This window comes from Aythya fuligula, chromosome 5 (assembly GCF_009819795.1).
Source record: "Aythya fuligula isolate bAytFul2 chromosome 5, bAytFul2.pri, whole genome shotgun sequence".
In the NCBI taxonomy this organism is placed as follows: Eukaryota; Metazoa; Chordata; class Aves; order Anseriformes; family Anatidae; genus Aythya; species Aythya fuligula.
Genome location: NC_045563.1, coordinates 58,022,946 through 58,047,769, shown reverse-complemented (window position 1 = coordinate 58,047,769; position 24,824 = coordinate 58,022,946). Strand labels below are relative to the sequence as shown.

Here is a 24,824-nt window from a genome sequence, read left to right as displayed (position 1 = left end):
CACCGCTTTTTGGGGCCTGAGGGCTCTCCCTCCCCGTTCCCCGGCAGCAGGGCTCGGCCATTTGGGGCAGTTTGGGGCTGCCGGGGGCCCCTCGGGGCGCCCCACGTCGGGCTCCCGCCCCGCCCCGCCTCGCCTCGCCTCACCTTCGGGGCGATCCCAAACGTTGCCGGGCGCCCGTCCCGCCGCCATACATATGCATGACTTGGGGGACATCATGCGGGGCCCCCCCGGCCCCTCCGAGCCGCAGCTGGGGCCGGGCCCGCGGGCAGGGCCCGGTGGCTCCGCCGGCCCCGGGGTCTCCCCCGGTTCCCCTCCGGCCCGGCTCGGCCCCGTTGTGCCCGGCCCCGCGCCGGCGGCCGTCGGGGGAAGGGGCGGCGAGCGGCGCGGAGGGCAGGCAGCCCTGTTCAGTCTGTTAAGAGCCCATTTTGTGCTATCACGGAGCCGTGGCAGCTTCTCGGCGGGACCGGGGATGACAGTGCATGACGGCCGGGCAGCCCATTATCCCGCTCCTATTGAGGCGCCCTTTCACTCACATGCAAACTCCTTGGCAGAGTCGTTTGTCTCCTCATTGTACTTTATTTAAGAATGCAATGGTTGTCAGGGCTCTTATTCAATTTCAAGATACTTTATTGATGAGCTTTGACTTTTAGCACTTTTCACATGTCAAGAGAAGTCAAGTGTATGCGGCTACGACTTCATTTTATGCTCCGCGCGTTCATGCTCGCCACTTTCCTCGGTGGCTCTTGGAATTTCTTTTTCCTGTCCCCTCTCCTTCTTCCCTTTCTCTCCCCCAGCCCCCCCCCCGAGGTCCCCTCCCCCTCGTCCCCGCCCGGCTCGCCCCAGCCGCCGGGGACACCCCGAGCTCGGGCTGGTGCTCCCAGTGTAACCTCAAATGCGTGCGCGGAGGGGTTGCTTTGGAGTGTACTGAGGTGTGTCCTAATGGTCCGGCATTCAGCACACGCACTTGTGGTGTGTGGTCAGAGCGGAGAAGTCATTTACTGACTTTCCCCCCTCCGCCTCTGGCAGCCGGGGCGCACAGGGGAGGGGGGGCTCGGGGGGAGCCCCCTCCGGGGGCCGCCGGGCTCGGGGCGCTGCCTCCTCCCGGCTGCTCTGCGGGGTCTTCGATAATAATAATAATAATTTTTAAAAAAAAAAAACAAAAAACAAAAAACCAACACACACACAACAAGGGCAGCCCTCAGTCAACAAACGGCACGTGGGAGAAGTTTGCGAGTGTTTGGTAAAGGACTCTTGAGGCCCTTCACAAGAGCCCTCAGCACACAATTCTCCTGTTTGCTCTGCTCTCCGCCGGCCGGGGCTGGGGGGGCTGCGGGCGGCCGCTGGCTCCGGGCGGCGCCCGCCCTACAAAGCGCCTGTCTCCCAAATATTTATGTCTTTACCATTTGAATGTTATTTTCCCCTTATCTCCATTGTCGGACGGCGGCTAACTGTTTAAATGCAAATTGACCTTTCCCCCCCCCCCCCCCCCACCACCCCCCCTTTCCCTCCGACCCCCTCCCGCCGGCCCCCCGGCCCCCCTCCCCCAGCCCGACCTGGAAACGCGCCGCTCCCCTTCGCCGCTCCCCGCATTTTTGGGGGCCGGGGCCCTGCTCCGAGCTGCCGGGGGGGGCCCGGAGAGCTGAGCTGAGCCGAGCCGAGCCGGGGCCGGGCCGAGCCGAGCCGAGCCGAGCCGGGGCCGGGCGGCGGTGGCGGGGCCGGGCGGCGGCGGCGGAGCCCGGGCGGGCGGCGGGTGCGGGGCCGCGGGTGCGGGTGCGGAGCCGGGTGCGGAGCCGGGGCCGGGGCCGGGGCCGGGAGCCGGGCCCAGGGCCCTGCTATTCAAACGGCTGGGCCAATTGAGCCGTGCCGGGCGCGGGGCGGCCAATGGGCGGCGGGGAGGCGATGGCGTCGCTTTGCATAAAGCAATATTTTGTGTGGGAGCGAGCGGAGTATTTGCATGTGCGGAGTGATTAGTGGGTTTGAAAAGCGAGCCCCGGCTCAGCCTCATTTCCCGCTCTGGTTAAGGCGCAGGGAGGAAGTGTTTTGCTGGAAGATGATGACAGAGGTCAGGCTTTGCTAATGGGCCAGTGAAGAGCAGTGGAGGCGAGGCAGAGAGCAAGGCACACATACATTAATACACTTGAACCATCACCAATCAGCATAGGTGTGCTCTGTCTCTCTCTCCCCACTTCACTCACACACTCTTTTATCTCTCGCTCTCCAGTCACTGACAGCCCATTTTATTGTCAATCTCTGTCTCCTTCCCAGGAATCCAAGATCACACAACCAGCAGCTTCACTGGAGAAAAACTATTTTGCTGGCAACTCTTTTTAAAGCGCCATCATTTCCAATCAGTGCGCTCTTAAACTATTGACAGGAGCTTTGACAACAAGACAGGATGCCTCATAAAGGTGAGTCCGCTCATTTCTTCTCCCGGCTTCTCCTTCTCGCATTTTAATATTTAGGCAGGGCTCTCGCTCTCTCCTGCGCTCTCTCTCTCTCGGATTCCCATTTGCATTCCGGAGAGCTTCCCAGGGAACTTTCCAGCCCAGGAGCTCACAAACTTTCCGCTTTCACACCAGCCCGTGTCCTCTGGAAAACCTAAAGCATCTGACCGGGAAACCGGTGCGAAAAACTCGCAGCAGCCCAGCAGCAGCAGCACTTCCCACGTAGCACTTGCCGGGCAGGGAGACCACAGGCGCCGGTGTGTGTGTGTGTGTGTGCGCGCCGCCGCTGCTACCGGCACCCCCGCTCGCAGGCACGGGAGGGGCGGCGGGGCCGGGCCGTGCTGTGCTGTGCTGTGCTGTGCTGTACCGGGCCGTACCGGGCCGTACCGGGCCGTGCTGTGCCGGGCCGGGCCGCGGGGCCCTGCGCCGCCCCCGCCGCGCGGAAGGAGGGAGGGAGGCGAGGACGGGAGCGGAGCGGAGCGGAGGCTCCGGGTGCCCGGGGGCGGCCCCGGCGGCCGCTTTGTGCTGCGGGGCTCGGCCGGGGAAGGGGAGCCGGCCGCCGGGAGGACGGGGCGAAGCGGCGAGGAGGGAGAGGAGGAGGCAAAGGGCGGCCGGGAAAGTCAGCTCCTAGGCCAAGTGAGCTCGCAGGCGCGCTGAGCGGGGCGCTGAGCGGAGCCGAGGGGCTGTCAGCTCCCATCAGCAGCCCCGCATCTCCCCGGCTCGGCCCCGGGGCCGGCGGCTGCCCCGGCCCCAAGGCAGGACCGCCCGAGCGCAGCCCCGTCCTCCGCGGCGGCTCCCGGCCGCGGCCGGGCTCTGGGGGCCTTTGGGAAGCGCTGCGGATCGGATCCATCCATCCTTTTTTTTTTTCCTTTTTTTTTTTCTTTCCTCAAAAAAAAGCTTTCTCGTTCACTCCTGCCACAGCCCCGTAACCCCACGGGGTACCCACGGGCCTGAGAGCCCGCGCTATAGCAAGGTCTTTCTTTTTTTTTTTCTTTCTTTCTTTTTTTTTTTTTTTTCCTCCAAGAAGTTGCAAACTCCTCGCCGTGCAAAAAGCAGCTTCGCTCCCCCTGACGCGCAACAATAAACTTGGTTCTTTTTCCCCTCGCAAGTGCAATTGGAAAATCTGGATTTGAATTTAACCTTGCGATGCCTCGCACGGAGCTGGTAAATCGAGACGCGGGGCAGGAATAATTTCTGGAAAGTTTAAAAACAAAGTTTCCCGAACGATTAAATGCACCTGGCAGATGCTGTTTTGGAAAACGACCACACCATCCTAGAGACGAAAAGTGACGGCTTTTTCTCCGTCTTAGGGACATAAAATAATAAAAGTGGCCCTTGACAATAAATGTTTATAGCTGGTGACCTCTACCAACTCCTGATCGCAAACCGATTCGTTTTTATCCTTTTCTCATTTGCCCCGAGAACAGGAAACTTTGCCACCTGAACGCCTAATTGTGTGTGTTTTCACCGGGAGAGGCAGAGGGGGAAAGAAAGAAAAAAAAAAAAAAAAAAAAAAAAAAGCACAAAACCCTAGATCAGATTATATCCAGATTTTCAGATTACAAAACGAGCGGCGGATTAGGCCTGGCCTAATGGTGGAGCTGGCTGCCTCGGACACGGCACGCTGCTGCATCCCGGGCGCTGCCCTCCCGCACCGCCCCGCACCGCGCTGCCTCCCGGCCGGCCACGGCTCCCCGGCTGCGGGTGCCCGGCGCTGGCGCTGCGCCGGCTCGAGTGGGGGGCGAGTTTGGGAGCACTACGTCCTGCCCCGCACCTCCTCTTACCTTGCTGAAGGACTCGGCTAGGCTCGGCCTGCACCGTGCAACGTTCTCGGCCGCGTTTGGGGGGGGTTGGTTTGTGTCGCGGCGTGCTTTTTGCCCCTTCTCCCAAATCCCCCCGGTGCCGTGGCCGAGGTAGGTGCTGGCAGGGCTTTGGCTGCGAGCGCAGCCGCGGCTTTCCGCCTGCCTTCCCCGGCCCCGCAGGCCCCAGGGTTATGAGTTGCGCGTTAAATACGCGAGGAAATGCTGCCCGGAGAAGTGGGGTTGCCGTTCGGTGTGTGTCGGTGCAGACGTGTTCGGTGTATTAAAGGGATGGCTTCACGGTCGGTTCAGCCAGAGGAGATACTGCCACGTCTCCATTGAAGTACAGTGTAGCTTGCTCTGCTGCTAATCAGGTAGTTCTCCAAAGAGCAGTAAATATTTACCAGCTAAAGTCTTCATGCTGCGAGAAAGTACTTGTTTGATGTTTATTTTTATGGATTTAAGATTACTAAAAGCTACTTAATAAATTATACCGTGGCTAGTCCTGAATGGGGAAACGTGCCTCTTTGAATTCTCCATCATATGCAGGAAGAGTAAAATTAATATTCATTATAGGCGCAAAAGAAAGAGAATGAGTATTTTTAGGCTAAAAAAAAGGGAGAGAAAATGAAGGCTGCGACTATTTCATTATTTTACCTCCTTTTTTTTTAGCAACCCCCTTGAATGGGCTCTTTATTGTAATTGTCCCTCCCCAATTGAGCACCCCACTGAGCTGTTGTATCTTTTTACAACCCCTAACAACTCGCACCAGTAACACAATTACCGCCAGATATTTATAACGAGAAATTACTTTTCCATTTTCACCCGCGACGATTTCAAATAAATACATGGGGACGCATAAATAAATAAATAAGTGGCCCGGGGTGGGGGTGGGGGGGGGGGGAGAGGGAGGGAAGGTGGCGAGAGGAGGAGAGAGGGAGTAAGGGAAGGAGGGGGGGAGAGGGGAAAAGAGGAAAAAAAAAAAAAAAAAAAAAGGGCGATTGGGACTGTCCAGGCGCTGGGTCAAGGCAGGCACTAATGAAGGGAGAAGGGGCTTGTTTCTCTGCTCTTTGTAAGTTGGAGGGTTGTTGGTCCGTTTAGTTGGGAAGCTGCGCGGCCGGTTAAGGAGCCTGGGTTTCTGCACTCGGGGTTTGGGTAGAGGAGCAGAATGGAGGCCATTGTTCGCTTTCTGTAGGCTTTGTTTAACAGTTCTCACCCCCTCCTGTTCTTACTTTTTAAAGCAGTGAGGCGAGGTAGACAGCGTGTGTCACAGTACAGTGAAAAAGGGGAAGATCTAAAGACCAAAAAAGAAGTTAATCACGAGACGTGGAGTTTGGGGGAGAGAAAGTTGCTAGTGCCGCGGGGAGAGACAAATAAATAAATCGAAGAAATGCCCGGAGGTAAAAAAATGGAGCCCCGCTGCCAGCGCACAGGGCAGCCGGCGGAGCGGCGAGTGCGCGCAGGGCCCGCGCAGCGCCCGCCCTGCTGCGCCCCTCTGCTCTGCTCTGCTCTGCTCTGCTCTGCTTTGCTCTGCTCTCCTTTCCTTTTCTATCCTCTCCTCTCCTCTCCTCTCCTCTCCTCTCTTCTCCTCCCGGGCTGCGGTAGCGGCGGGGCCGGCCCCGTCCCATCCTCGGCCCCGACCCCGTCCCCGTCCTGTCCTGTCCCGTCCCGCGGCGGGGCGCGCAGTGTCGCGGCGCACCTTCCCCGCGCCGCTCCGCACTTTTAATGTACCTTCTTTTGCTTTGTCCTAGAGGGAAGACTTTAACTAGTGACACGCAGATGTGTGAGTCCCTAAATTGTATGAGAGGACAGTCCACCCCGCTCTCAGGCAAGTTTAAAAACCTGACTTCGGACTCTCTTTGTGCTTGCTGTTGCTCCAGTTAATGCACCACCTCAGCGAAGGGCATTACCGACGAGGCAATACGCCACCTGCATGCAATTAAAGCCAGAAACCACTCGGCGCTTTGCTTTTCTTAAATTTTTTTGCGTGTGTAGGGATCTACGCGCGTAGTTCTGCCTCGAGGCGCAGAAGCCCCCGAAACCTTAAACTAATTGGGGAAGGCGTCTAAGGATAACAAAGTACGCCCGGGAGATGTTAGCTTAACCCTGTGTACTGCCTCCCCCTGATTAACGCCTATTTTATTGCCGATAGACTGCTATAGGCGAGCCCCGTGGGATACTGCTCTCTCAGCCCACCATGCAGAACAGTAAGTGACTCCGCGCCCCTTCGCGGCCGCGGAGGGCAGGAGGGGCGGCCGCGGGCGCGCAGCAGCGGGCAGGGGAGGCGGCCCCGCCGCTGGGGACCGGGGGCTCCGCCGCTGGGGCTCGGTTGGCTCCGAGCCGCCCGCCCCGTCGGGGCACGGAGGCCGGGCCGGGAGCGCGGCGGCGGCTCCAGGGCCGCGGGGTTGGCCCGGGTCGGGGCCCGGGCCCGTTGCCCACCTGCCCCGCACCGGGAGCCCCCCCGTGCTAGGTGCGACGCCCCGCCGCCTCCCGGTTGCGCCGGGTCCGTGTGGGTTCGCCGTGCCCTTTTGTTGTCGCTGCTGGGGCCGGAGACCTGGGCGGCGGGCCTGCGCGCACCGGCGGTGGCGGAGGGGGTTTCTCGGAGCGGAGAAGCGCTCAGACAACGCGCCAGGGCGCTGCCCCTGCTCCGGGGAGCGGCCCCGCGCCCCGCTCCGGCCGACGGGGCTGCGGGGGAAGCCGGTGGGGTGCGAGGAGCGGCGGCCGAGGTGCCGGCGGGGCAGGCCCCAGGCGCCCCGGGATGCGCATCTTCCGCGGGGTGCGCCCCGCAGCGCGGCGGGGATGCGTGACCCCGCCGGAGCGATCTTGCGGGGCGGCGCATCCCCGCCGCATATATTCGCGTGAGATGCGCGTTTCTTGCGCGCATCGCGGCGGGGGGAGCGCAGGCAGCCTTGCCTTACGCGGGGCGTTCAGCCCCCAGCCGCTGCGGCTGCGGGCCGCGGAGCTGTGCGGGACCTTCCTCAAGCGCTCTGCCGGCAGCGTGCGCGGCTGCGGGCCCCCTTCGTGCCCTGCCCGGCCGGGGGCGAGCCGTCCCCCGCCGGGAGGCCTCTCGGGGGAGCCCCCAGCGGGGTGGGCTCGGGGCTGCGTGCGCCCCGAGAGGGGCTCGGCCCCGGCGGGCCGGGCGGCGGCACCTGCGGGCGGCGGCGGCTGGCCTTGGCCGCGGCGTGCCGGGGGTGTATGGTAATGGGGATGCCTTCACTCGGCCGTGCGGGATCGCCACTGCAAAACGCAGAAAAGATATCATTCGGGTGAAGCCTTTATTTTGTTTAAAGGTCGCGGCGGGCTCTTCAGGCTTTGTGTTAATAACTCCTGGGTGTATATGGTGCAGAGCATCCAAATTGACACCATATGTTTTCCTATTAGATGACTAGCAATAGAATACAAGGCGCATAATCATTGCCACTGGGCGAGATCTACACCGCTCTCCAGGGAAATTATATAATGATTAAGGCTTAACCTTTTAAGCGAAACTTTGATTTCGCTTTCTCCGCTGCCATTTTTTACGGTGGCGAGCGTCCCCCTGCAAACCGGCCACGGCGCTGCTGTGCCGCCCGGCCCTGCGCGCCTGCTCCCCGCCCGGGAGGGGGCCGGGGGGAGCCGCCGAGCCCCCAGACCCCGGCCCTCCCCGCCCCCGGGCCGCCGCCCCCCGCGGGCCCGGCCCGGCCCGTCCGACGGGGCGCACGGCGGCACCGCCGGGCGCGGGCGGGGAGGGGAGGCAGGAGGAGGAGGAGAGGAGGAGGAGGAGAGGAGGAGGAGGAGGAGGAGGAGGAGGAGGCGCGCCTCTCTCCCCGCGGCCGCCAAGGGATGCGGAGCCGCCGCCCGTGCTGCCGGGCCGGGGCGGCCGGACGGTAAATGACCCAGGCCGGGTGTCACTTCGAATCCATTGCGCGGGGAGCGCGCCCCCTCGGTCGTGTCCGCGCAGAGCCCCTGGCTACCTTAAACCGCAGCCTCCCTCGGAGGGAAAGCGAGTAGAGTTCAATCTAGTCTGAGTGATATCCAAATGCGGACAGAAAGGGTCGTTTTATCATGCTACTATTTGTCGTGACGATGCAATTTTCAAAAGCAGAGTACTGTCATAAAGTGACACGCCTGCCACAAGTGCTCCAACTGATCTTTTCAATTAGCCTTCCATGCATGATCCGGGGCGACTTCCGCCTATTTCCAGAAATTAAGCTCAAACTTGACGTGCAGCTAGTTTTATTTTAAAGACAAATGTCAGAGAGGCTCATCATATTTTCCCCCTCTTCTATATTTGGAGCTTATTTATTGCTAAGAAGCCTGGGCTCTTGGAGTCAATTTATCAGGAGGCTCCAAAGAGAGGAGAGCGGAGCGAGCGTAGCGCAGAGCTTCTCCAGGGAGACTTCCTCCAAAGCCTGGAGCTTCAGGTTGGGCATTTTCGAGGCAGCTCTTCGTTTGCTTTTGGCGAGGCGAGCTGCGTTTGTGCGGATGCAGAGAGGCTTTTTTTTTTTTTTTTGCTTTCTTTCTTTTTCCTTTTTTTTTTTTTTTTTTTTTACCTTTTCCTGGCGGGGGGTGGGAAAACCAAAACCAAGCGAGCCAGCGAACCGACCCGACCCAACCCGCTCCACCAGCAGCAGCACGTCCCGGGCTTTTTTTGTCCGGGTTTCGGGGGGTTCTCCGCGGGTTTTGCCGACGGGGAGCGCAGGCTCGGGGAGCGCGGCTGTCGGGCGGCGGCGGGGCGAGGACGGCGGCGGGCGGGCGGGCGGAGAGCGGGGGCGCGGAGCGGTGCGGAGCGGTGCGGGCGCGCTCCCCGGGGGCGCCGGGAGCGGAGGGTGCTATGGTGGGCGCTGTGCTTCCCGCAGGTCACAGCGGCGTGAACCAGCTCGGCGGGGTGTTCGTCAACGGGAGGCCGCTGCCCGACTCCACGCGGCAGAAGATCGTGGAACTCGCGCACAGCGGAGCGCGGCCCTGCGACATCTCCCGAATCCTGCAGGTGAAGGCGGCGGCGCCCCCGCTCCTCCCGCTGCCCCCTCGGCAGCGCCCGGCCGCCGCTGGCCGCGCTCCCCGCCGGCCCCCCACACCCACCCACGTTCCAGCCTAATAAAGCGTCCAGCTGCCCACCTCCGCTGCCGCTGCGGCTAGACCTCGCCGTGCCTATCTGTATCTCTGTATGCCTTTTGAAATACCTCTGAAAACCTTTTGATTTATATATTTTTTTTCCCGCCTGGTGATGACCCGCACTCTCGTTACAGTTAGCTCGCTGTAAGCAACCGAATTGTACGGCTCGGCAGGATTTCGGTTCCTCTCCTCCCCCTTCCCCCTATATTCCCCCTATATTTACTTATGATTTTGTAAGATCTGTATGCATTTGGCGTGGCTTACTGCTTTCTTATTTTTCCTTTTTTTTAATTTCTATTTTTTATTTTTATTTTTAAAAAAAAACACCATCAAAAAACAACCCTCGAAGCCACCCTGTTTTAGCCCAGAATCTGTCTTTACAGACACTAACGCGATCTGGCGCAGCTCAGGGGTACATTGTAAATGTAGGTCTCGATAACCCCTCGCTCACCCCGTCCCCCGCAAGTGCTGTCTGAGGACGATGGAGACTAGTCTGGCATAGCTATTGTTCGGATTTAAGGCATATTTTAAGATTAGTACTAAAGGAATTACGTTTTGACCAGATTTTTTTTTTTCTTCCAAATGTTTTTAAAGTAGCACTTTTGTAGAGGGTAGGGCCACAAATGTAATTTTTTTTTTTTTTTAAGAAAAAAAAAAAAAAAGACTCTCTAAGTAAGTTCTCATACCATTTAAGGTATATTTTTGTGTTATAGACCCATGCAGATGCAAAAGTCCAAGTGCTGGACAATCAAAACGTAAGCTTGTCATTGTTTAATGCATACTTAAACAATTTTATTTTTGTCTTGAAATTATTAATAATGTGATTTTCTGTCCGCTTCCCTATCCAGGTGTCGAATGGATGTGTGAGTAAAATTTTGGGCAGGTATTACGAAACTGGCTCCATCAGACCCAGGGCAATCGGAGGTAGTAAACCGAGAGTAGCGACTCCAGAAGTTGTAAGCAAAATAGCGCAGTATAAACGAGAGTGCCCCTCCATCTTTGCGTGGGAGATTCGAGACAGATTACTATCAGAGGGGGTCTGTACCAACGATAATATACCCAGTGTAAGTTCATGAAAAAAAAACCTTCCTGTGTGCTGTGTACAATGCTGGGTAGCTGTAGCGAGCCTCTGCTTCCTTTGTTTTGATATCAGCTGAGAGGATAGCAGGTTCACATCATTTGCATGTGGCAGGGTCAGACGCATTTTTTCATACAGAATCTGACAAATGCCTTTAAGGAGGGGAGAAAAAAAAAAAAAAAAAGCAACAACAACAAAAAACCGCGGTCACCCCTGCGCCTGGCGCCTCAGGACTGCGAGCATCAGTGGAAGCCATCACTCTGCTTTTGCAGGGCTGGGGCCGGGGCTTTTTCGCTCGGTCCGTCCGTCCGTCCGTCCGTCTGTCCGCAGCTCCGGCGGCCGCGGCGCGGAGGGGCGCGGGGGCTGCGCGGGTGGCTCGGGGGGAGCGCGCTACCGCCCTACCATTGCCTTTCTGTCCTCTGCCTTGCAGGTGTCGTCGATAAACAGAGTCCTACGCAACCTGGCTAGCGAAAAGCAACAGATGGGTGCCGACGGGATGTACGACAAGCTAAGGATGCTGAACGGGCAGACGGGGACCTGGGGCACCCGGCCCGGCTGGTACCCCGGCACCTCGGTACCCGGGCAGCCCGCCCAAGGTAAGGCAGCGCCCGGCGTGGCGCGGCTCGGCTCGGCTCGGTTCGTTTCGGCCTCGGTTCCCCTCCTGGGCTCCTCTCCCGGTCCCCCGGCCGCCCGCTGCGCTCCGCAGGCAGCCCTCTGCCGGGGGCACCCGGCGCTTGCCTCCCTCCGCCGCCTCCCCGGGCGGCCGTGGGGACCCGTGGGGACCCGTGGGGACCGTGGGGACCGTGGGGACCGTGGGGACCGTGGGCAGGAGGTGCCGCCCAAGCCGGCTCCGTGCTCCCCGGCCGGCACCGGAGCCTGGCGGGCCGGCAGAGCGGTGGCTGTGTCTGTCGGGCTGATTGTGGTTCCTCCTCAATGGGCCCGGAACAACTTGGTAAATATAGGAAACTGTTTATCCTGAAGATTAATAGGTATTTGTTGTAGGAATGACAAGGGGATAATATGAAGGATAATGGGATGTTACGTTACATACTTAAGATGGTTAATGGCTTCTTTTTGAATACGGGCTCTGTTGAGGCTCGGCTCTCCCCGGCTGTGGTCATTCCTTTAGAAGAGGTGTCTATATACAACAACCTGCTTTTTGTTTTCATCCCGCAAGGAAAAAAAAATCAGTAACAGTGTGCGGAGTATCTGGTACAAAGGATGTTTCTGTCACACGCAAGAATTTGTTATGGGAACAATTCTGTCGCTATGTAATTGCTCATTAGAGATCGTTTTGTTTCTCATTAAGGCGACATGAATAAGCGTCTAGTTGAAGGAGACAGCTGTAGAAATGTTCCACAGGAGACCTCTGGACACGATATGGCACCGCTTGCCAATTAGACATGTCAGTTTTAAGAGAAGAAAACAATCTATGAAGGACACTAGAAAGATAGAGCGGAGCCCCCTGTCCCCCCCCCGCCCCCACTTTTTTTTTTTTTTTTTAATTATTATTATTATTATTTTTTTTCCCCCGTTTCGGCCCGGGGTCCCCCCGCCGAGCAGGGCCAGCCCCGGCCGGCAGCCGCCTCGCCCGGCCCCGCTCCCTCGGCCCCACCTGGCCCGGCCGGGCCCCCCCGCGCCCAGCCCCGGAGCCCCGGAGCCCGTCCAGCCGCCCCCTTTCCCTCTGCCGCCCTTCCCCAGGCGGGTGCGGAGCCCTGCGAGGTCTCCGCGGGGCAGCTCGGTCCCGGGGAGGGGGTCCGGGACCCCCTCGACCCCCCCCCGAGAGCCCCCAAAATCGGCGAGGCGCAGCCGGGGCTGGCGAGAGAGAGGGGGGGGGGGGGCGGGCAGGCACTTAAGGCGCCCGGCCCGCCAAATTAAAATTAATAAAATGGGTTTCGTCTGGAATATTCATGCTCCCTCTAATGCTTTTCCCTCGCAGGGGTATGTTGCTGGATTTTAAGAGTCCATTACTCAAAAAGCATAAGGCGAGGTTAGGTCTCAGAGGGGTACAAATATGGTCTCAATCTGATAAACGCCATGCAGCAGTGAATAAAATAATGGATACACGAGGGCTGACAGAACAAAAAGAGACATCTCTATCCAGGAGAAATTCTCCAGTGATTTAGTGGTTTTAGGGATCACTGAGACACTGTTTCTTATCTTTTTTTTTTTTTCTTTCCTCCCTCTCTTATAAGACTAAAGCCTTCTATAGGATTTAGACACTTTCTCTTTCAACAGATGCTACAATGTTTTGATCCCAGCTCTATAGCTGAGAGGTGCCGCAATTGGTTTGCTATCTTTTTTTGCTTGTTTTCCGCCTCACTGATTAAGACACTAAGAAACTAAGGAATGATTTTATTTCCCAGCGTCTTTTTTTTTTTTTTTTTTTTTTTTTTTTTTTTTTTTCTTCCAGGAAACAAATCCTATACCCAGCGTCAGATGGTCTGGCTATAGGATAATAGGGACGGACATTCACTCGCTTTCTTACGGATTAGGTCTGGAAGGTGGAACAGCCCTATTGAGATCGCTCCTTTTAGGGGCTTCTTAAAAAAAAAAAAAACTGCACCCCCTCCAAAAAAAAAAAAAAAGGGGGGAAAAAAAAAAAAAGAGGGGCTTTTAGGGAGACATCTTAATAGCCGGCGCGGGGTTTTAGGGCCGCTTTGCGACCAGGTGAACTCCTCAGAGCCCGCTCGCGTGGGGAGCGCACCGGGAAAGGGGGCTCGGGGGGCAGCGGCCGTCCCCTGCGCCCCCGGCCGCCCCCTCGCCCCCCGCGCAGCGCCCCGCGGCCCGGCGCGGACAGTGATGGATGAGGCCGGTGGCGGAGGTTACGCGGAGGCCCCCGCCCCGGGCGGCCGCGGCCCCCGGCGCTGCCACCAGCGCTTGGCAGGGCGGCTGCCCCGCCGCGACGGCGCTCCCCGGGCCCGGCGGCTTTGTGTGCCCCTGAAAGGCAGCCCCCGGCTATTCACCCGCCGCCGGCCGCCTCAATGGGGCTGCGGCCGCCCATATGGTGACCACTGCCGCTGAATCCCTGTGTTTAAATGGGGGAGAAAGTTCGGGTTTTAAAACATTTCAAAGTGCTTGAAAGGGTCCCACCAGATCCTGTCACAATTCCCCCCGAGCTTTGAAGGCCGGGGCCATTGTTAGCCGATTATAAATGATATTACTTTAAAGTTGATTTCCCACAATATTTAAAGGATGTAGCGGGAGTGTTGCTATTTATTTTTGGCGTAACTTTGCAAGGGAATTAGCATAAGTAGCCCATGCGCCCCTCGCTCCGGCTCCCCTTTTATGCCACATCAAAACGCCTTGGAAAAGGCGGCCGTGAAAGGAGCCGGGGGAGCTCCTCGAGGGACGGCGACTTCGCCGCTCCCCGGCCAGCGGCCGCCGGGGCCCCGGGCAGCGCTGCGCGCCCACCCCGCGCAGGATGCGCGCAAGCCTTGCGCGCCCCGCGGCAGGCGGCGCAGGGAAGCGGCGGCGATGCCCCGGGGAGAGGCGCGGCGCCGAGCGCCCTGCCAAGCGCTCAGCTGCAGAGGAGCACGTTCAGCCCCGTGAGCGAACCCGCTCCCGTTTCTTTTAAAATTACATGTTAAAATTTTTTAAAAGAAATCTTACTTTTCTCTGGTGCAACACATTACAAAGAATGGACAGTCCTTTTATCTAAATATAAAATTCCATTTTCAGCAATTATAGCCTGTTCTTGGTGATGATATAATTACAGCTGTGCTCAGTAATAGGTGTCAAGGCAATGCACACTCATACAATAGTTGAATAAAACTGCAGAACAATGCAGGCACTTCTAAATTCACAACCTTTAAAATGAAATTGACTGTGCAGAATTCAAATAAAAACTGGATAAATATTTTTTAAAAAAGATTACAAGCTTGGTTTGGTTTCTTAATAGCATTTTCTGCAAACCTATCAACATCTAATTGATTAGATAGGAATTACTGATTATAGATAATCTGAAATACTGAACATCGCTATTTTAAATATAGCAATAGGTAAATAAATTCAGCAGGCAGAGGAGACTGCCACGGCACTTCAGCAGCGATTCGGATAAAGATTCACTTTCAGGGGAAGGGATTTTTACGCAGGTTTTATTCCAGAGGAAAAATGAAACGAAGTTTAGACCAGGCGATTGCAATTCTTCATCTCTAATGTTTCCGATAGCACTGGAAAATGAAACGCTCCCGTGTTACCTGCGTCGTTAGTGCGGTATCACTTTGATACCCAAGATGGTTTTAAGAAAGGGTGTCGGCAAACGTGGCCGAACTTGTCCCTGCTTGCATTATTTCTCCGATAGCAACCTGAAAACAGGGGTATGGGCATTTCAGTTTCCTCCTCTCCTTTCCGCAGACGGCTGTCCGCAGCAGGAGGGAGGAGGGGAGAACACGAACTCCATCAGCTCCAATGGGGAAGATTCAGATGAGGCCCAGATGAGACTTCAGCTGAAAAGAAAGCTGCAGAGAAATAGGACATCCTTTACCCAAGAGCAAATCGAAGCCCTTGAGAAAGGTGGGTGACATTTGCCTGTGACTGAAGCAGGAGAGAAAAGCAAAATGTGCCCCGGCTACAGTAAGAGCTAAACAGAAGCGTATAAGGCATTTACGTGCCTGATACGGCTGTGCGATAAGATATGAAGATATTATACAATAGGGTGTTGAGATACATGTTTAGATCTTAAATCCATGGCTCCCTCCGTGCTATTTTATTCACCATGCTCGCTGCGGTATGCGAGGAGAAGCTGTAGAAAGGTTTTCAAAGGGAAGGTTGTGGGGCACAGCTCCCATCGCAGAACCGGTGTTGCATCCTGGGCTGCTCTCTTGTCCCTGCCTGGGCGTGGGGACAAACCTCCTCCCGCCGATGGTGCCCGTGGCTCCAGCAGGGCGAGGGCCAGGCAGCCAGTGCTGGCAGCAGTGCTCGGTGCCGGCCCCTCATTTCTGTCTGTCCCCGGCGCTGCTGCTGCCCGGGGCTGGCAGCGGGTGCCCTTTTCCCTGACCCTGCCTGGGTGCACCCTCCTGCGACCCAGTGCGGCTCTCTGTCCTGATTTTCTGCTGCTCTTCAGCCGTGTGCCACTTCGCTTCTTGGTGACGGGGTCAGAGCTGCCTCGGGGACCCCCTCAGCAGGGGCAGAAGCCCCATACCCTGCTCGGCACTTCTCAGGAGAGGCCAGCATTGCGCCCAGCCCTGCCCGTCCCCCAGTAGGCAAGGTGTCCTGCCCAGCACACGCACGCAGGCGGGAGGGGAGGCTCAGCTTCGCTCCTGCAGCAGCATTTCTTACAGGCTCCGAGAGCACCGGCAGCGCCAGCACAGTTGTGACTCGACCAGCAGCTGCGTTAAATCTTTACGGCTCATGCAACAATATTTTCCTCTGCAGAATTCGAGAGGACCCACTACCCCGATGTGTTTGCAAGAGAGAGACTAGCTGCTAAAATAGACCTGCCTGAAGCAAGGATACAGGTACAGAGTTGCTGTGTAATTATCGCTATTATTGTTCTTGTTATTACCATTACGGTTTCTTATGACTGGCTGCTCAAAGCACAGGGCTGCCACTGTTTACAGTCGGGTATTTGGCCATCTCCTCCTTCGGGAAAATAACAGCACATGGGGTTTGCTTGAGGAAGCTGCTTTGTGACAGGGCGAGGCAGCCTTGGGGTACCTGGAGGAGCCCACGAGCCCCTCACCTCGTCGGCTCACTCATGCCTACAAAATGCTGTTGCTTCCAGGTGTGGTTTTCTAACAGAAGGGCCAAATGGAGAAGGGAAGAGAAGCTGAGGAACCAGCGAAGACAAGCCAGCAACACTCCCAGCCACATTCCCATCAGCAGTAGTTTCAGCACAAGCGTTTACCAGCCGATCCCGCAGCCAACCACCCCCGGTAATGCAGCGCATCCACCCTCTCGGGACAGTCAGACTCTGGGACTGTGTCGCCGTGCGTCACGTGCTTGAACTAATGTCTTCGTCTATCTGTCTATTCTATTATAGTTTCCTCTTTCACATCAGGTTCCATGTTGGGCAGGACGGACACGGCGCTCACAAACACGTACAGCGCGCTGCCGCCCATGCCCAGCTTCACCATGGCCAACAACCTGCCTATGCAAGTGAGTCCGGCACGGCCGTGCCCGCGCTCGGGGGGCTCCTGCCTGCTGGGGCAGGTGGGAATGAGGGGGTTCCTCCTCCGCGGTGTTTTACGCGGGTTATGAGCCCGAAACACGCCGCGGGGAAACCGGCACCAAAAACAGATGCCCTCTTTTGGAGGAGGCACAAGGGAGAGGGCACTGAGAGCGATGGTGCTCGGATGAGCCCCTCTGCAGGATCCAGAAAGAGAAAAGTCCTCAGAATTGCGAGGCAACAGATCTGGTGTGAAAAAAACAAAAACAAAACAAACCTTATGGGGCAAAAAACCCCGCCCCATGGTTAACCCATGGAGCGCGGTGGTGCGGTGTTGGGACCGCCGCCTGTGTGCGCTGCCGGAGGGACGCGGTCCTCCCGCTTAGGTGCTGCGGCGGCGGCGTGTTAGGAACACCTGAGAGAGGGGAGGATGTGATTAGCATCAGTGGTTATGCTAGCTAAGCCAGAATTGCAAGAGCTGTCAATCCTCATGCCTGAAAGCATTAGCTGATCACCAGCTGGGTTAGGAAGAAATCTATTCCTTTGGGGTCTGTTTCTATAGACCTTTCAGATGCAAAATTCCTCCTTTTTTAATGGTGGGGTTGGCCTAGGAAGGTGCTGGCCAATTACGGGAGTTTTGCAGCTTTGTCTGAGGCACACAGCATTGACCACTGCTGGAGACAGGCGAGCCGATTAGAGAGCCTGACTCCTCCGCTGCGGCAATTACCATGTTACTAATTGCTGAACCAAAATTAACCAAATAAAGTTAGAGTCTCTCAAGTTCAGGGAAAGGAATCGCGTCGGTTAAGTTGTTATTCCGCGGTACTGGAGGCCGGCAGCGTGGCTCCCGGCGGGCTGGGAGCGGATGACAAAGGATCAAAGGGCTGACCCGGGGGGGCTCTGGGCAGAGCTGCAGCCCCCGACGCACGCGGCCGGGCAGCGACTGCGGTGCCCGAGCCCCCGGCAGCTCCCGTGGCCATGGCCGCGTGATGACCACGTCGGGACAGGGGGCTTGGTGTTGGGCTGCCAGCATCCCCCCCCTGCAGGGGTGCAGCTAGAGTAGTTCCTGCCCCCGGTGTTTGCATATTTCGTGCTGAGGCCGTCGGGATTTCTGTAGCTGGGGCGCATCGGGCTGTGCAGGCGGAGGAAATGCGTGCAGGCACGTCGGGTCTCGTGCTCCTGGAGCAGGAGTTGCCCAGCTCCATGTCCCCTTCTCGTGCCGCATCGCCTGGGTTTGCTGTGCCCTGATGGGGCTGCCCCAGCCCTGCCTGCCCCCCTGGCACCCGCCGCCTGTCCTGCCCCCAGCTCAGGGTGTTTTGGGGCTGGGGGTTTGGGTCAGTGGGGATGCTGGGCCAGCTGGGGCACCTTGTGCGACTGGCCGTGAGCTTCAGTTCTACCACTCGCAGTGTTTAGCTGCAGCAGGAAAGGTGAGGCAGGGCGCTAGCCCTGTGCTGTCTGGGGCTGCAAGTAGCACGGGCTCTCCTTCCTCTGCACAAGTAGGAAGAAGGCTCCGGTCCCTTGGTTTAGATACGTAACACCTTATTTAGCATCCACATGTAGCGACCGGCCCTCTGAGCCTATCTGACCACCCGTATCGTCTCTGTAGAGCAAGGAGCTGTGGGAAAGGGCTTGTTTGCGAGTAGGGTTTTACGTGTGGGCACCCAAGTTTGAGAACCCGCAGCTCATTCTGACTTGCGTGGAGGAAAACGCCTGCCCGTGCCGCCCGCTGGCCAGGAGCTTAATTAACGTGGCTTTGTGCCTTGGTGGATGCTTAACGCTCTTCTGTCCTTTGCTGCCGCAGCCCCCGGTACCCAGCCAGACCTCCTCCTACTCTTGCATGCTGCCCACCAGCCCCTCGGTGAACGGCCGGAGCTATGACACCTACACCCCCCCGCACATGCAGACACACATGAACAGCCAGCCGATGGGCACCTCTGGCACCACTTCCACAGGTGAGTGGCACCGGGGGGGGGTCTCGCAAGCCTTGGCCGCGGGTTCGGCAGCTCAGCAAGCCCGGCTGCCAGGGAAGGGTAGAGGGGAGACGGCAGGTTAATGGACATCCCAATAGCTGGAGGGTGAAAAGCTCCTTGTCGAGGCCCCAGTCCTGCACAGCCCTCAGGGCATGCCGGGACCCTAGCACTGTACAGCAGCATTTGCTGTGAAATATCAGCGCAGCCATGCATGCCGTGAGGTTAAACGCACGTGAAAGCGTTTGCGGGGCTGAGCGTGTTTCTACCGTGTCTGTGTCAGAGGCTGTTTTTTGCTAAGGGTCTGAAGTTATCTAAGAGGCGGGTAACCTGTAGAAATACTGACCTGCGCTAAGAAGGCACAATAGGGTAATAAAGGGTAAGCGTCAGCATAACCGGGAGCAAGCTAGGCACGTTTGAGAAAATGGAAATGCTCGGTGTATTTTGGGCCGAATTCCCAACTGATACAAATGAGCCGAGGCTCTGCCATCTATCCCAACGCGTGACAGTTTATTCATAACAACAACTCAGTCAGACGTGCACAGGTTTTTAAAATAGAGCCCCCTGGCATCCCCGACCTGATTCTGCAGGTTGGTAGATGGCGAGGTTTCATACTCATAAATCTGAAACAGGAGAGCAAAAATTGTGCTATGTATAGAAAAACTAAAATATCCATTTTCCCACTCAATTTTCAGGTCTCATTTCCCCTGGAGTGTCAGTTCCAGTTCAAGTTCCTGGCAGTGAACCTGATATGTCTCAATACTGGCCAAGATTACAGTAAAACATGTGTTAATTCTGTAAATGACTATATGGACAACAGTTGGATGTTCAGCAGTATTTTCTAAAGGAAGAATGGCTCTCAGAGTACTTCTGTACTGCAACTGTGCCCTATGCTGTAACACATGGAAAAGACTTTAACATGGACCTTTGTACACTGAAGGCATTATATCGGTTGGAACAAATCTTCATTTTGGTATCCAAACTTTTATTCATTTTGGTGTATTATTTGTAAATGGGCATTTGTATGTTATAATGAAAAAAAAAAAAAAGAACAATGTAGACTGGATGGATGTTTGATCTGTGTTGGTCATGAAGTTGTTTTAAGAAAAAAAAAAAAAAAGAAAAGGAAAAAAAAAAAAAGAAGCCATGATCAACAAGCTTTGCCACGAATTTAAGAGTTTTATCAAGATATATCGAATACTTCTACCAATCTGTTCATAGATTATGGATTGATGTTCCAAGTTTGTATCATTCCATTGCATATAACTAAACCTGGAACAATACGCACTAGATTTATGTAAGAAAAATATCTGTTGGTATTTCCAAAGGTTGTTAATGGACGAAGCTATGTGCAAACAAGGGTTAAGAGAGAACTTCGATGAAGAAAAGACTTTGATAGATAAAAGGTAGATTGTGTCTTCGATATAATCCAATTTGTTTTATGTCGAAATGTAAGTATTTGTCTTCCCTAGAAATCTCCCAGAATGATTTCTATAATAAAGTTAATTTCATTTATATTTGACAAGAATATTCTATAGATGTTTTATACACATTTTCATGCATCATACGTTTCTTTTTGGTCGGCAAAAGTTAATTGTTCTTAGATATAGTTGTACTACTGTTCACAGTCCAATCATTTTTGTGCATCTAGAATTCATTCCTAATCAATTAAAAGTGCTTGCAAGAGTTTTAAACTTAAGTGTTTTGAAGTTGTTCACAACTACATATCAGAATTAACCATTGTTGATTGTAAAAACCATGCCAAAGCCTTTGTATTTCCTTTATTATACTATTTTCTTTTTAACCTTATAGTGTGGTGTTGCAAATTTTGTTACTGTGTTAGGTTACCCTTCCTGAGTTTTATTTTGAGTTTATTTTCTGTTTGCAGTAAGGAGGGTTCTCACGAGCCGTCTTTATAGACCTTCAGCACTTCCACCAGCCTGTAATTTGGGCTAACAAAAAGAAGATAGGTTCACTTCTCTAATTGCAGTTAGGGAGCAGGAGGAGGCTGTTTATTTAGCCCAGGTTTCTGGGGATGCTCTAAATGAACTCCAGAGACGAGCAGGATTTCCAGCGGGGACTTTGAATTGTGCCAGGCTGTGTTGGTGAAGGGATACGCGTGCGCCTATCGGCTGTATACGTGACGTCCGTAGGGACACGTATGTGCACAAATATACGTTCCCGCCTTCTAGAAATGGTTTTTGTTAGGATGTTTAAGAAAAAAACAGCTGTGTTTTTAACAAGCTCTTTGGGAGAGTGAATACCATCCCTTTATATCGCCACACAGCACAATCTTAGTGTAATTTTCCATTGAACTTGTAACCTGGTTAATACCTCAATGCGCTTTGTGTGAGGGTTGTTAGTGTGGGCGTGGGTGGAGAGCTGCATGTCAAGGAATAATGAGAGAAGACAAATCAACAGGCAGCAACAATGCGAGCTGGGACTGGCTAGTGAAAGCTGGAGGCCTTTAGTCACTGGCAGGAAAGCCAAACATTCCCGGACCCTGAGCCTGGCTCATTGTGGTGCTGCTGGCGCTGGCCATGCTGCGGTGAAAAACGGATCTTGCGCCTGAAAAGCCAGAGCGCGGGGAGCGCTGAGTCAAAGCACGGGTGTCACAAACGGCCTTTGTAACACGGAGATGCTATCTGGGCTGGTTATGCTTTCCCTTCTGCTCGCCCCAGCATATTTGGAGCTGCAGATAACGCCTCGCTGCAAACCGGGAGCAGCAAAGTTGCGGTGCCGAGGTAATCGCTGCCTGCAGACAGGGTCAAACGCACGTAAACGCCGAGTCCTTTAGGGACAAAGAGCAGCTCCATTGGATGCATGATACGACGGTTAATAGCAGCGAGAGCTCGAAGCAAGCAAAATGTGCAAAAACATCAGATTAAAATATTTCATTTTAATTGATACTGGTCAGTTGTAAGTATATTCATTATACCAATCTTAAACAGCTTTAATTACCTAGAAGCCACCAAATTGAAAATATTAATTTTGCAGGGAAATTGTTTTTATTTATATACGTATTTACCAGGCACGCGCGCATGCATTGTGCATTTGTGAGCTAGGGCTGGACCGCGTTAAACACCGCAGCAAGCAGGTCCCTTCTCGCACGGCTACACTCATCTTGGGAACAATTCCTCGGAGGCACAGACCCGGCCTTTACACACCCACGTGGCGTCCTGGCCTCCACGCACGTAGCTGGCTGCCTCTAGGCCAGCTCCTGGGGGACGAGTCCCGGTGCCTGCAGCAGGCCAGCAGTGGCAGTGGGTGCTGCAGGGCGGGCAGGGCAGCCCCCGTCCTGCTCCCCTCAGGCTCCCCGGCTGCCTGGCCTCAGCCGCCAGCCCTCGCACCCCTCTGCAGCCTCCTCGGGGGACGCAGGGCTGGGTTGTGCTGCGTGGACACGGCATGAAGAGGTTGTGTGTGTGCGGATGAGGCTTGAGCGTATTGAGGTCGGTGGGGAAAGCCATGGCTAGTCGCACATCGGGGAGAAGCCGGGGCGCTGCTGATGCCGCTCGTCATGGTGGCGTGGCCCTGCTGAGGGGCTTTTCCCCAGGGTGTGGGCATGAGGCTGGCGTGCAGCCCCTCGGTGTGCCCGACAGCTGGGCTGGATCCTGGCGGCTCGCTGCGGGCCTGCTGCAGAAGGGCAGGGGAGCTGCGTGCAGCCATGCGGCTACGGCTGCCTCGTCAGACACCAGCAGCAGCACGAGCACACAATGCAGCCCTCCAGTGTGCTCTGAACAGCACCTGGAACCTATTTGCATCCTCTTTCTTCTTCCAGAGCCGTGTTACCTGCTGAGGCGAAACCTGCTGCAATGTATTGCTAAGTGTAAGACGGCTGTTGCCAAGGGTCTCCCCCTTTCACCACTGGAATCAATGGGAGTTTTGCTACTGATTTCAATAGGAACAAGGCATTTCTGTGCATTGGGTTAAAAAGTATTGCATAATAACACCTTATACTTTATTTATAAGCCCCTCCTAAGGCATTGCACAAATTATAGTCACACAAGAATTGATGTGTGAGCGCTGTCTTAATAACACCGTACTTCGCATCTCAAATATTGTGTTCTAGATACAATATTTACATTTACAAGTGAAAAGGCTGCTAACCTACCAGTTATTGTTCCGAGCAGACGGATGATGAGCCGTACACGCTGATGGCGAAGCAGACACGCGTGTGGTGGCACCCGTGGCAGGACTGCCTCGCTCCGTGCAGATCCCGGTTTGGTTTTCGGGAGGTAAGCACCAGCAGCATGTGCTTGCTGCAGGAGGCACGGAGCTGCTCTTGGACCCAGACTGTAATGCCTGGCAAACAGCTGAGAGGGGCCCACACCCCTTTTTTTTTCCCCTTTTCCCCTGGGATTCTCTGTATTAAATAAGCAAAATGTCCCCATAGCCTGGTTTACTGGGGACAGACAGAATTTATCTTCTGGGGCAAGACTGTCATTGCAAAGATGAACCTGGGACTGGTCACACACATCCCCTGCCCCACGTTTTTAGCCATTAGTAGTTCTATTTCATTCCCTTTCTGTGTCCATAGGTTTCTGGCCTTTATCCCTTTTCTCTTCTTTTTGGCTGATTTCTTAGGTGTTACTGGCTAAAATACATTACTTCATTTTCTCTTGGTAATGTGCAGGTTTAGAGTTATGCTAAGGCTTGAATTTGTTCTGTGTTTCCCTGGTATAAACAGCAGTAGGAAAACTGAAAAAAAAAAAAAAAAAATATATATATATATATTTTTTTAGCCAGTTCATTTCCGTTTGCTGTTAAACTCAGTTGCACATCACTCCGTGTGCATATCACTCTGTGTGCAGCCGGTGAGGCTCTTCTGCTCCAGAAGCAGTGTAGCACCTTCTTTTGAAGTAACTTTTCCCTGAGAAGGAACCTGTTAACTAACTGAGCTCCTGCAGCCCTGTTTCTAACCAAAATTTGGTCGGCAGCGTGCATTTGGTCCCGCTGGGCCAAGCCTCCACGTGTCTGGCTGCTGCCAGGAGCAGTGGCCGGGGCCGAGGCATGCAGGGAGCCTGGAGCCCCAGCCCTGCCCCGCGTGGGAGAGGTGTGGGAGATGTTCCTCCTCCTCAGCGGGGAGGAACAAAGCACGGAGCACAGCTCACGTTACATTCCTGCTGGATGTCTCTCACGTGTGTCCTCTGCTTTAGTGGTGCTTCAGGGAAATAGCAGGGGATGGAGCAACCCGCGCCGCACGCATGGTGGTAACGAGTTGGTTTCAGTGTGCAGGTAGAATTGCAGAAGGACTACACAGATATGGTATTACAATTTGGACAGGAGCCAGGCTGACAACTTCCTTGCTTTAGAACAGATGTTAAATTGATCCCTTCCCTAATATTCGCTTAGAAGAACCAAAAAAAAAAAAAAAAAAAAAAAAAAGCAAGCAATGTATTCTTAGTCAGCAGGCATTGCTCGGGATCGCTTGCTGTCCCCGGATGGTTTTCAGCAGTGATCACCTGGATGAGGAAGGAGTTTTCACCAGGGCCGTGGAAATGAGAACTTGGAGAAAGGAAACCATGGGACCAGTCTTTCAGTGCACACAGGTGAAGGGCGACGGATCTGCAGGAAATCTCCAGGTGCCAGAATCCTCGCTGTTTCTTTCGCAGACAGCCCTCTGAAGGAAAGTCCCCGTGAAACGTGCTTTCCCTGAAGTCCCATCACAAACCTTCAGCAGTGCTGCCGAGCCTGCTCAGCTGGGTTTTGCCTTCAGACAGGGACAGTTTCAGGGCCCTTGCTCCCTGAGGCGAGATCCCCCGTGCTGGCCTGGCAAGGTGACCATGTTTTCATAGCGGAGGGGCACGGGTCTGCTCCCGCTGGGCCTGGGGCAGCTCAAGCACTGCTTATGCTCGAGCTGGGCCTGTGAGCCACCCAGGAGGCCTCCTGTTACCTCCAGGTGCCTGACAGGAGCTGTAAGCTGCATGAAATCCTCCAGCAGAGGTTGCAATTGCCTCCAGGCACCTGACAGACCTCACGTACGCTGCAGCAGCCACACGCTGTAAGGGCTGTGAATTGCGGTTCCCCCTCTCCGGGGACATACGAGCTTTTCCAGCTGCGCCGGAGGAGTTTGGAGATTCACAGATAAGCTCTTTGGTGTCAGCTCTCTGCCGCTGGATTTTGAGTAGTTTATGAACAGTTATTCCGCAGAAATTACAGATAGGGCACCGGGATTATGACTCACGTGGAGCTGCACGCAGCCATTAAACATCTCCAGGTCATTACAGCGCAGACGTTCATTTATGACAAGTGAAGAAAAAACTCTCTGTTTCCCTGTAACTGTTTATTTTTTACCCTGTAAGTTTTTCTCTGCAAACTTGGCTTCACATCCAG

The 24,824-nt window shown here is 55.1% G+C and overlaps 1 protein-coding gene across 7 annotated transcripts; it reads left to right on the top strand.

Annotated features, from left to right (window-relative positions):
* The first annotated feature begins 6,440 nt into the window (after nucleotides 1-6,440).
* PAX6 (paired box 6) lies at nucleotides 6,441-19,272 on the top strand. 7 transcript variants are annotated; one of them, XM_032188546.1, is made up of 11 exons: nucleotides 6,441-6,450; nucleotides 9,082-9,212; nucleotides 10,051-10,092; nucleotides 10,186-10,200; nucleotides 10,846-11,011; nucleotides 14,772-14,930; nucleotides 15,792-15,874; nucleotides 16,141-16,291; nucleotides 16,399-16,514; nucleotides 18,326-18,476; nucleotides 19,187-19,272. In XM_032188546.1, the coding sequence occupies exons 1-11, from the start codon at nucleotides 6,441-6,443 to the stop codon at nucleotides 19,270-19,272; spliced, it is 1,110 nt and encodes a 369-aa protein (XP_032044437.1). The 7 variants fall into 7 exon arrangements, with proteins under 7 accessions (XP_032044437.1, XP_032044435.1, XP_032044433.1 ...); XM_032188544.1 differs by having other exon boundaries at nucleotides 10,186-10,293; XM_032188542.1 differs by having other exon boundaries at nucleotides 10,186-10,401.
* Nucleotides 19,273-24,824: the final 5,552 nt, after the last annotated feature.

What these genes read in the sequence shown, in the direction of transcription:
- PAX6 (XM_032188541.1), top strand. An exon ending in AATCGAAGCCCTTGAGAAAG is followed by an intron (nt 14,931 to 15,791) that starts GTGGGTGACATT and finishes TTTCCTCTGCAG; the next exon opens with AATTCGAGAGGACCCACTAC. An exon ending in CTCTGGCACCACTTCCACAG is followed by an intron (nt 18,477 to 19,186) that starts GTGAGTGGCACC and finishes CTCAATTTTCAG; the next exon opens with GTCTCATTTCCCCTGGAGTG.